Raw genomic sequence first — 12,445 nt, forward strand, 5'->3', positions numbered from 1 at the left:
TTTTTTTCTTCTGTAATATTTAGGGGCAAAGGAGAGAGTGATCTTGACATCATATTTAGATCTTCAGATGAACTGGCAGATTGGAACATACGATTTATACTCTATCAAGGAAAACTGAAACATTGCTAGTAGAAATCATTGAATTTGGCGGTAAGACATATTGCTGCTTGGGAAGAGAATTATGTAATGAAATCAATAGTATGGGAGGCGATGGTGTGGGTAAAATCCCATCTTTAGCGACTGATGGACCAGGGTTCAAGTTCTACTGGGTGCTGACTGTGTGACCCTGAGCAAGTTATTCATGCTCTCCAAACCTCAGTTTCCTCATCTGTAAAATAGGATAGTTGAGAGGTTGAGGGGAGCGCCTATAACAGGGTTCATACAGTTTCTGTCACATAGTAGGTGCTCAAGAAATGTTAATTAAACATCACTATTTTTCTGTTGAGAAGTTGGACCAGATACCACTGAAGTTCCCTTCTACTTAAAAAGAGTTACTTCATGAAACAGGTGACTATTACCTGTGAATATTGGCACTGCAGCCATCCCTGTGTTCAGCAGTGCGTGGGCTATAAAAATACAATCATCACAACCCCCTAACTTCAGTTCCTCTGGTCATCAGTAACAGTACCTGACGTTTTATATCTCTTTATAGTTATATCTCTTGCTCTTAACCCTTACAGCAACCTTGTGAAACAGGTGGTTCAACTAATGGGACAACTGAGACCCGCGGGGGTCTCTGCCCCATGCTGGAGGGTGCGTACAACTCAGCAGAGGTTGCGACAGGACCGCCCGGGCCCTGAGGCCTGGTTTCATGTCTCCCCCACCCCATCACTGTGTACAGGACAGTGCTTCCAGGAGCTTCCGAACCCCACGCTTTCCCAAGCCAAGGGGGTCACTTTCCACACCCTGCTCGTGCCCTTCGCATCTGCAGATCGCACTCCTACCGTGCAACCTCTCCTGTTGTCCCTGCTGAGCCAGACCCGAGGTAAGCTGTATTACAAGGTAGGTTACATGGTAAACTCACTTTGGCTTGAAAGAAATTTAATGCACCAGATAAAACACAGTTGTTGGGGCTTCCCTGGTGGCACGGTGGTTGAGAGTCCGCCTGCCGATGCAGGGGACACGGGTCCGTGCCCCGGTCCGGGAAGATCCCACGTGCTGCGGAGCGGCTGGGCCCGTGAGCCATGGCCGCTGAGCCTGCGCGTCCGAGCGGGAGAGGCCACAACAGTGAGAGGCCCGTGTACCGCAGAAAACAAACAAACAAACAAAACCACAGTTGTTTTTGGAGGTCATCACAGAATTTTTATACATAATAAGTGATATTATAAATTGTAATACAAGATTTCAATGTCAGTAGCAGGTCAGGCATCTTGCAAAGTTTACATGTTGAAAGTCTTTTAAGTTTACAACCTTAGGTTAGAGAAAGGGATGCGATTTATCAGACACATTTCACATTTTTTCCTATGAATCATTAAATATTTAAGCACCATAAAATTCAAGCATTTTACACAGATGTGGCAGCCGGCCTTGGTGGTCGAAAATGCGTTATGCAGAGTCTCTGGCAGATAATAACAGTGACAACTGCAGAGTACTGATTTTTAATGTCAATTGTTTTGTTCCCTGAAGAGCTTCCTGATAATGACCCTGCAGGAAATTGTGAGTTTTGTGTCTGTGGTACAATAACTTTGAGAATTGAAATAAAATAGCATTCGCAAAGACATGAAGGATTGGCCAGGTATAAATAATTCTAATCAGTAATTTATATGCCCTGTGAGAATCCTTATGTTAATTCTACTATGTAAAGAATCCCAAGAAATATTTTTCATGTTAAATGGCTTGTTTTAAATAGAAGATGTGACCATAATAAATATACAAGGTCTGCTACGTGCTGGACATAGAATCTAACTTAATTTTCAATGCAAGAATAGGTGTTATGTCCCACTTTGTAGATGTGGAAAATGAGGCTCAGGGAGTTGGTGTAACTCACCCAGGGTATCACCTCTGGAGAGTGACAGAGCTGGATTGAAACTTGGGTTCAATCAACTCTACAGGCACATCTCTCCACTATTCTTGCAGCCACACCAAATAAAAGTAGCAAATATCATATTAGTCTGGTGAGCTGATAGAAGCACAAATCTAATGTAATTTCCTGGGAAACAGAATGATTTGCTTTATTATCATCTCTAAGAGGCTCAAAATAGAATCCAGTTTTAGTAGATTTTCCTCTGTTCCTCTTTTCCCAAGCACCAATAACATGTACACAAACTCCGTAGAGGTGATTTTATACTAGGGCGCTCTGACAATCACGAGGGAATACGGATTACAGCATGAGCTGAGTCATATCACATTTCCATGAAGACTCTTCTCTCATTGTCACATGTCTCAAATCTTATTTCTGAAATTTCAGTTTATGGAAAAGTAAGGTATTACCAGGAGGGGGCGATGGTTCAAGTTTATCAGTCGGCTCTCCGTCAATAATTGTTAAGAAGAGATTGTGGGTGTGCACATAGGTTGCCACACTGAAATAGTTTGAAATAAGAAACGGTTTATACTTGTAACCATTTTGGCGATGAGAACCCTATACCCAGAGCTGAACATCTAATGCCTAATGCTGCAATTGTCAGTGAGAAAAGAACTAAGTGTCAATAACATGCTCCTCTCTGTGCAGGCCCAGGGCATACAACGATGAGTAAAGCATGCTGCCTGCCCTGTGGGCTTACATTTTAGCTGGAGAATGAAGGCAGCAGGATGAGACATCACAGGAGCAGCAGAAAAGAGGCCAAGTCATCCTGGGGAAACTCACACACTCCCCCCACCAGCGAATTCAGTCTAAAGATAAGTAAGTCGTCTGCCAGGAAAACTTATCTGCAGAGGCCATCACTGGGGAAAAGAGCAGGAGTAAAGTCACAGAGATAGGAGCGTGCCTCTGCGAGGAGCAGAGAGGTAAGCTGCCTGCGGACAGTGCCTGCAGGCCCCTCACCTCACAGGAAGTCATCTGGTCTTCGCAGGCAGTGGGATCACTGAAGGATTTTAAGCCAAGGAATAACAAAATCAAATTTGCAACTTAGAGAAATGGTGACGGGAATTTGAAACGGGAGGCAGCAGCTGGGAGGTGTCTATTACACAAGAGTAGAGGTGAAAGACAAAGGCTATAGACAGACAGACAGGTGCAGAGAGGCCGGAGAGGAAGGTAGCAATCCATCCACGGGAAGTGGCGACTGAAGTTGAGGTCTGGGGAATCTGAGAAGGGAGGGAATATGGGGACTAGGAATGGGTTCCCCCCCGCCGCGCCCCCGCTGGCAGCGTGGATGGGGCTCCACTCACTGAGGATAAGAACCCAGAAGGAAACATCTAGTCCCTTAGCTCACGACCCAGAGCAACCCTCTTTGGGCCTTCCAACCAACCCGCTGGGGGAGGGGGTTCTGGGAAAGGAGATATAGATAAGGATAATCACCAGTAATGGATTAGGAGAAGAACTTTAAAGCTTGCTTCATCCTTCAGAGAGAAAGGATATTCCAAAGTACGTTGATATGTAACCAGGTAAAGAAAATGATGGCTTAAAATAACATGATCTTCTAATCCAAGATAGTATTTTTTCCATTGTTTTGCTTTTTCAACCATTTAAAATAATTTTTCGAAAGCAGCAGGTGGCGTTTGTGCTGCGTTTAGAGAGGGCTCTTGTGATATCAGTATTCTGATTTCAGTCTCCTACACTATCCAGGACTCACTGTGGAGGAACGTGCCCACTTAATGCAGGCTGTTTTTTCGAAATTTATTTGACCAGCTTATTAAGATAATTCTAATACCAAAGTTAAGATGTTTAAAATAGCAAGCAAGATGTTTCCCACAGTCCATCGATCACCCTTACCTCTTCCCAGAAAATGTTCCTCAGACCAATTTCATGAATGAACATGATGAATTTTTAGAAGGCTTGAATTTTGGTAATATATGATAAAACTTTTGGAAACAAAATTGTGATTATAAACAAGGTTGAAATGGGGTTCAATATCAAATATTTAGCATGCCATAGGAGAGTTTCAAAAAATTAATAAACGGGTCAAATGAACTTGGAAATATTCTGGTACATCAAGACAATATTTCCTCTTAAAATGTATATTTTTTTCTTCTTACCAGGAAGTAGCTTTAAAATAAATTGCCATCCGGGGGACACCCCAGAGCAAAATTCATTTGAAATATATTCTGCATGTAAGTGCATACTACCAATCAACGTTTGCCAAGGAAAGTATTTCTTTTGTTTTTTTTTTTTAACATCTTTATTGGAGTATAATTGCTTTACAAGGGTGTGTTAGTTTCTGCTGTATAACAAAGTGAATCAGTTATACATATACACATGTATTTTTTATAAACAAAGTTTTAATTAAGTTTTTCTTAATTATTAAGTGCATTGAAAATGAGCACTGAAATGAATGTCACTTTCTCATGAGAAATTTCTTTAGTTTTCTCTAGAATAACATTTCTTTAAATAAGGAAGGCAAGTTTCCTAAAAATCTTTTCCAATAAGCCTTCTAATTTTTAGGATTAGACCACTGAATTCCTAGCAAAACAGAAAACCTATCCTTTACTCTACAGAAAATTACTCACTATAAAGTGACATATCTTCTAAGCTTTTACAGAAAATATTAATGCCAAATATCAAACTGCTGCTTTGCTCTAATACTGATTGATATAAAATATAAGGATGTTTTTAAGATTAGAAAAGCAGGATGCTCCTGTAAAAACCAATAACAGGAACATAAAATTCACGTTGTAGGTTGTGTTTGTTTCATTTTAAAGAGTGCTAGGTCTTTTGGGGGCGTGGGGGTGATGATGACTTCAATGAATCTTCTTACCTAAGTTTTAATTAAGTCGGCCCTTAATTTTCTCCCAAGTGCATAAGGATAACTCTGTCACTTCGCCGTATGAGATGCCATTATGTGGATGGAGGGACAGTGTCCATTGCGGGCACTCTCTGTGAGGCGGCTCTGCAGGCGCCCCCGGGGAGGGGAGCAGGATGCTTTATGTGAACATGGCCCCATGTGGCTTCAGTCCCATTAGCACGCACACTAGAAGACAAGCCAGACCCCGACTGGGCAAAAGCGGTCTGTTTGGAAGTTCACGGCAGTGGGGAGTCAATTCTTGTGAATCGCTGCCTTAATATTCATTAATAGCTTTTCGGCTCTTAATCCCTTACTGAACACATTTTTTTTTCCATAATTGCTGCTTTTCCAAAGGGTTGCCAAAGCAAGCATCTCTGTCCTCTGAAAAATGCAGAAGGGAACATAACGTTTTGTGTTCGTCTGTGATGTGTTTTATGCTAATGTCGCATCTCTGGAATACAGCGACCGTGGTCCTTCCCAGCGTAATGATTCATTCTGCTTTGAAATGAACTCTTCAGGCTGGCTGTGTGGATTTTTTTTTTTTTTTTTAATCTCCGTGGGTCATAGTTTTACAATTAAAGTGCATGGAAAAATAGATTACAGAGGAAATCCTTTTGAAACGTAGGAAATCTCTACTTTCTAGTTTCAGTTGTTGGCCTATTTATTTTTTCCTGTAAAATCCATCCAGAAGCCCACTGTATCATAGAGTAATTGACTTCAATTATTTGAGTTGCTATTAACCAATGAATGACATTTTCAGTAATGTAATTTGTAATCTGGCCTTTATCATCTATTTGCCTTCCCCTGAATTAGCATACTTTTAAATAAAGCCAGCTAAGAATATCTGGGTTTCATCTAGGTTGCTAGGTCCAAACAAATCCATACGTGTAGCATTTGCTTAATCTGTGCCAAACAGAGGAAGGGATTACAGTACTGTGGGAATAACCACATCGGAACAGAAGGAACAGCTAAACCAGGAGTCCACGATGAGCACCACTGAATCTCTTAGCACAGCCTAGGATGCCTTAGCCTCCTAGCAAGTTTCTCTTGGGGACCTGATGACAAGCGGTGGATTCTCTAGCTATGCTTCACACAGACCTGGCACCTGCTGATTTTCTGGCGCTGGGCTTGGCTTTCTTTCAAGGTGTCCGGTGAGGGTGCGGAGGAAAACTGCAAGTCAGGCCTCACAGTTGTCAGCCAGAAGCTATACTCATTTGCAAAAAAGTGGCAAGTTCCCTGCCGTCCTTGGCATTCCAGGAACGGGGCAGCTCTGAAATCCTCCAGGCAGCTGCCGGGTGACATGAGGGCCTGGCCGCCTCCTTGGTCCCCAGCGCCTGTGTGCTACCCGGACAACAAGAGAGAATTAGGGCTCAGACATCTGCAGACAACCCCCTACCCATCCAGTGACACGCCGAGGTCTGGGCCCGATTTACGTTTTCCCTGAAAATTATCCCAGGAGGGACAGACTACAATCTGCTGAGGAAAGGAGGCGTGGGAGACCTGATGGGTGTGCACAAACCACTTTCGCTGAGGGCTGATGCAAACCCATCTTCCAAATTCTACCAAAGTAATTTAAAAAAAAAAATCATGAACAATAAGAAAAAAATGTGGCCCCGCATCTCCACAGGCTATAGTCTGTGGTGGCCTTCGTGACCCCGTGTCCTACTGCCGTCGGGTCTGCCCAGAATTCTCAGGACTACGGTCCAGTCCGGACGGAAGGGGGCTTAGGACGGCGGGCGCGCAGGGGCTCACCATCAGGAAAGAGTACCCGATCCAGAGGCTCCTCCAGGCCCGCGGACACGGCGGGATGGACTGGTCCTGACTGTGCACGGCCACGGCTTGCGCGGGGGCCTCGCACACGGCGCAGCGGCTGATGTAGGGGCGGATCTCCTCCTCCGAGAGCGGCGTCACGGGCAACGGCGCGGTGCTCGCCAGCCAATAGGACCTGTCGTTCCTCCGGGCGTACTGGCACACTTGGTGGATGTTGCAGTGGGCGAAGGGCAGCGTGCTGAACATGGGAAGGCAGGAGCCCGCCAGACCTTGGGAGGGAAGGCAGCAGCGTGGTGCGCGGGGTGCAGGAGCGGCCTCGCCGACATGGCCCGTCTGTGCGCACACGGCCTGGCGTCGGGAGGCTCGGGCCAAGCCTGCTGCTACGGCGGCGGCGAGAGCGCGGTGTGCCCCTGACCACCTCGGCCGCCTCCGCGGTCTCGGGGGCCAGCCCGCATTCCCTCGGCCACGCCTCACTCTCTCGGGAGCCAAGCAGTAGGCCGGGTGCTGGAGGGAGAGGTGAGCACCGCTCTTCCCCGAGAGCTTCGAGAAGCTCCCGGCCCGGCCTGATGGGGGAGCGGGAGGAGCAGACGGGCGGGCCCCGGGAACCCAGCAGCACAAGCCCCGAGAAGTGGAGGCACTGGGGCTGACAAGAAGGATTGCTGGAAGAAGTGGCTCTACGCTAGGACCTGAGTTATGAAAAAGATCCGGCCGGGTCTGGAGACGGTGGTGACCCTTCAAAGGAAAGGCCTATTTATACAGCAGTAAAGAGGGCCAGGTGCAGTAAGGGGGCACGGAGCTCAAAGAACTCAAGTTCATTGGGGGGAAGGTGGGGGGAGCAGGTCTGGGTCTGTCTCAAGGGCATCCCGAGGTAAATCAGACCAGAGGCTGCGGGCTCTGTCCATCTTGTTAAGGAGTTTGGATTTTATTCCCAAAGCTCTGCAGAGCGAGGCCATGGTGGCTCCAGCTAGACCAGGGCAGGGGAGGTGACCCGTGGTACACATGTTAAGTAGCTGCCCCTCTAGGCCTGCACCCTTTCACCACCCTTAGGGATGGCGGGGGGGGGGGGCGGGGAGGGCGGTCACAGCCCACGGAGAGCCGTGACGAGACTCACCTCAACGCCAGCTGTCCCTGTGGGCACAGCCCTCCTGCACCCACCACTATCTCGGGGAGACCACAAGTGCCAGCACCCAGGGGGCGGAGGGGACTCAACCCTCGGCTTAAAAATCAGTTCCCGCGGCTCACAAATCCACTATTGAAAACTGACAAGCGGTGCCAAGGAGAACTCCCTGAATAAAGTTCTGAGGTTGCTTAAGGGTACACATCTGCAACTAGTAGATAAATGAGTCCTAGTAATTTAATGCACAGTGGAATGAAATAGACAACAATGTTGTATCCTAATCATCAAATTCACTAAGGATTAGATCTTAATTATTCCCACCACAAAAAAGAAATGATAGTTATGTGATACGAGGGAGGTGCCAAACTATCAATACAATGGAATCATATTATATCGGCTCAACACTTTTGTACACCTTAAACTTACATCATGTTACCTGTCAAATGTATTTCAATTTTTAAAATTGGGGTAGGTTGAGGAGTTGAGGCTGGCTAATGCCGCACCATATAACCACCAGGGTACCATTTCACATCTAAACACAGGAACCAGCCATATCCTGATCAAATCATTCACACTGAGAAACAAAAATTGCACTTTGTATCAGAGTTACCCTTAACTTATGGAGGAAGAATTATTTTTTTATAATATTATTTTTATAATAATTTTATTAAAAATTTATTTTTTATAAAAAAATAAATTTATAAATAAATAAATTTATAAATTTATTTATAAATAAATTTATAATAAATATATAAATTTATAAATAAATAATAATAAATAAATAAATTTATAATAAATTTATAAAATAAATTTAAAATTTATTTTATTTATTTATTTATAAAATAAATTTATAAATAAAAAATAAATTTATAAATAAAAATATTTTATTAAAAAATTTTATAAAATAATTTTTATAATATTATTATTTTTTAATAATAAGTAGTCAGATAATAACTATAGCCAGAGTGAGCTTCTTTGGCACCTCTCAGGTTTAACAGAATTCGTTGAGAATTAGCATGGTAGTTGAACAAGAAAAAAAAATCCCATAGCTGAGTGATCGTTTAAGATGTTGGTGAATCCATAAAACTAACCCCAAAGTTTTGCTCTTAAGCAATGCACCTGGGTGACCACGTGCCATCTACGTACCAAGGTCTTGATTGTGAGCTTTCTCCTGTCCTTCCAGGTATAACAGACTATACCCGGTCCAGAGCCTGGGCATGCCCGCGGGGCAGGTGGGTTCTCCATCTGTCTGACTGTGGAGAACCAGGAGGAAGCCACTGAGGTATCCAGGGCCAAACCCTTTGGGCCCAGGATCCCCCACGGGCCCTGGAGGGCCTGGAGGAATAAAGAAACACAAATTAAATAAAGGCCATTGAGCGAGTTCAGTTTAACAGCATTCTTAGCACCACCCCCATCTGCTGCTGTGCTAAGTGCTCAGGGAGCAGAGAAGAATGTCCCCCTCACACAACTGCAATGTACACCAACAACTCATTCAGCAAGGACCTGCTCCAAGCAACTTCTAGCTGCTTGTCTTACATTAGCATAAAAACAGATGAAAATCCCTGGCCTCCGAGAGCTTACATTTTACTCAAAGAAGAGAAATGACAATAAGCATAATCGAAAGGTAAATTGTGAAATACTTAATAAATGATAAGTGCTGAGAAGAAAAGAACTAGAATGACACACCCCACGTAGGATCTCCCAGACCCCTCCGAGTAGACTGGGAGCCTGCTCTCTGAAAAGGTGAATCTCAATCTCAAAGTTAGTCTTTCTTACACCTCCCAGACCTGTGCCGTGGTTCTGCCATATCGCCAGTTCCATTCTAAGAAGGACAAGGGCTTGGAATCCATGTGTTTGGCTTTGTAGCTTTTTTTTTTTTTTTTTTTTTTTTTTGCGGTACGCGGGCCTCTTACTGTTGTGGCCTCTCCCGCTGCGGAGCACAGGCTCCGGACGCGCAGGCTCAGTGGCCATGGCTCACGGGCCCAGCCGCTCCGCGGCATGTGGGATCCTCCCAGACCGGGGCACGAACCCGTGTCCCCTGCATCGGCAGGCGGACTCTCAAACCACTGAGCCACCAGGGAAGCCTGTAGCTCTTCTTTTATAAGGGAGGGAGGTGGAAGGAAGGCCGAATTCTAGAACTCTAAGTGGCTGCTGGGAAATGAACGGTTGTCCACAATGTGGGCAGAAGCATCTCCTTTGGCGTCTCTAAAGGGCTGACCCGTGGAAGAAGGCCAGTGGCTAATTCTAATTGCCAAAAGCAAAAGGTGAAGTTAGACTTGGAAAACAAAAGGTGTTTAAAAAAGTGTTGTTTCTGGAAGACTGGCAGCTCTCCTCATCTATAAACCAGAAGTTACAAAGTGGTAGCCTGTGGACTGCATCCTGCTCATGTGTTTTGTTTGACTTCCCAAGAGTTGATGAGTTAAGATTTCCGGCTAGAAAAGCAGAGCGTAGGGAACATTGAGCCCGCATTTCTACATGGCAACAGTTTCTACGGAACAGAAGCTGAGCTGCTGCTTTTGGACTGCAGCTTCCATTTTCTTGCAATGCCCCGTCCTCAGCCCCTCTCCCACCCCTTCACCTGCTTCTCCTTAGCAACCCGGTACTTCCAGATAGATACTCTCCAAAGATGAGAGGGTATCTGGGAGTCTTTGGGCCCTAACATATCGCCTAGTGTGTTAGAGTTCAAATTTATATTCTGTAGAGTCTTATCTCTTCTCATCCAAGGCCCATTCTCAAATATTTTTCTTAAGGAACAGCCTTGTATTCTATATAAGCTGACTGATGGCTGTATGCTAAGATGAATGAACTCAGAGAACCAGAGGCCAGGCGATTCAGTCAGTTGTAGATGTGAGACCACCCCCACTGTCCCTAAGATCTTCAGCACAGCCCCTCGGTGGCAGTCACACAGCCAATGCCAGGCTTACCTCGGGAAAGTGAACAGCGGAAATGGCAGCGCCTTTTAGGTTAATGTACAGTGTTTTGGGAAAATAATGGACACAGGGCCTTGACCTGTTTTTATGATATGGTCGAGTATCAGTTACAATGTGGAGGACACATCCTGTTCTGTTCTTGTTGCTTTGTCTCCCTAAAGTCTGGTGAGTGGATATCTAAGGTAAATGCTTAAGAGGCCAGGGGACCTTGTAAACAGTCTCAGATCCACTGTGCCAGGGAAAAGAAGAGAAACCGAAACTCCTTACCTGGTACTCCTGGGCAGCCCGCTTCTCCCACGTCACCTCTGTGTCCCGGAGGCCCAGGGGACCCTGGAAGGCCGTCCTCGCCTCTCCTGCCATCCAGCCCGGGCTCTCCTTTGCACCCTGCAGGGAAGTTCACAATGAGGATACCCACTAGGCTAGCATTTACCGCATGGACTCCTCGTGTCAGCACTGGGCCTCCCATTGGGACCAACCCGCCTTGGCTCATTTCATCCCTGCAGCTACGTGCAGCTGGCCTTATACTATCTCCACTTGGCAGTGGGGGTAATTGAGGCTCTAAGAGATCAAGTAACTTGATCAATTAAGGCCAATGAATCATTAACAGGCAGAGTCAGGATCTGAAGCCAGAGCAGCGAGGTGTTGAGTGAGACATTTTCACATTTTCTTCATAGTCTTGTATATCTGACCTGGTTGGGTTTTTTTGTTTTTTGTGGTTGTTGTTTTTAACATCGAACATACCTGGCTTTTGTAATTAAATATTTTCCTTAAGAATAATTTTTTGGAAGCCTGAATGGAGGAATGAATAAAACTTAATAGCACTTCGTTGAGAGTCAGGTGAAATTTAAAGCAAGGGCAGCAGTTTTTAAAAACAGCTCTTTGTTGAGGGCTACGAGGTGCTGGGGGCAGACTACCCGCTTTATGTGAATTATCCACTTCAGAATGCACAGGAGCCACGTGACGACGGGCTCCCACGCGCCAGGCTACGCGCGGGGAGACGGAGGCTAAGAAGGGCCACGGTGCTGACCACGTGTAGTGAGGAAACAGGCCTGGCAGGCTGGGGGCAGAGGCTGCGCCATCCATCTCCAGACCCTGCTTGGTGACCAGGGCTCAGGCATGTTCCCTGGGGCCTCAGCAGTCAGCCGTCACACTGAGACTCAAGCGGTTCTTTAAGCGTTTGGCTCCTTTGGGCCCAAGACATAAGTTCATTAGCCACACGATCTCCTTTGGTCTGGGTAGCAGATTGGGTCCCTGCCTGCAGGGGACTTTGCAGCCCTTCCCCTAATTACCTGAATCACTAGTCCCTCAAGGCTTCCGTTCTCTACCTCTGTTCTCTCTCCCTCTCTCTCCCTTTCTAGATCATTCTTCTCTGTCCAATCCCTCTCTCTGCCACAAATTAGCCTAAAACCAACCATTAAGTCCAAGAGGGCTCACTTCAGTAGCTGCCCCTCTTTTCCTCGCTGGGACGTGTTCTTCAAGGCAGCGGGGGCCACCTGAGGCTGTGGAGCAGGGGCTGCCGTACTCAGGGGACCAGACACCTCACTCGACTCCGCTCTCACACAGGCACCCTCAAAGCCATCTGAAGTGCACGTCCCCCCAGATGTCACTGCCTTTTTTACATTTTGTCCTAACATCGCCTGCCTGAGCGGCCCCCACAAACCTTCTCTTTTCATCCCATATCCAGCAGCCACCACCCCCCCAAACACACCCGACGCTGGTCGCATTACGTTCAGCGTGGGCGTCAGGGGCGC

At 46.1% G+C, this 12,445-nt stretch overlaps 1 protein-coding gene across 2 annotated transcripts in view; it reads right to left on the reverse strand.

The window, feature by feature from the left end:
* Positions 1-4,273: 4,273 nt before the first annotated feature.
* The window catches only part of COL4A4 (collagen type IV alpha 4 chain), a 141,748-nt gene continuing 133,576 nt past the window's right edge, over positions 4,274-12,445 (reverse strand). Inside the window, exons 46-49 of one of the 2 annotated variants that reach the window (XM_067027016.1) lie at positions 10,962-11,078; positions 8,911-9,099; positions 6,630-6,916; positions 4,274-6,218 (exon numbers count right to left, since the gene is read on the reverse strand). In XM_067027016.1, the coding sequence (XP_066883117.1) occupies positions 5,955-6,218; positions 6,630-6,916; positions 8,911-9,099; positions 10,962-11,078 (857 nt within the window). In that variant the 3' untranslated portion in view covers positions 4,274-5,954. The remainder of the gene's footprint in view (positions 6,219-6,629; positions 6,917-8,910; positions 9,100-10,961; positions 11,079-12,445) is intronic. The other variant, XR_010839234.1, reaches the window with a different exon arrangement.

Source organism: Kogia breviceps, chromosome 2, assembly GCF_026419965.1.
Source record: "Kogia breviceps isolate mKogBre1 chromosome 2, mKogBre1 haplotype 1, whole genome shotgun sequence".
NCBI classification, from domain to species: domain Eukaryota; kingdom Metazoa; phylum Chordata; class Mammalia; order Artiodactyla; family Physeteridae; genus Kogia; species Kogia breviceps.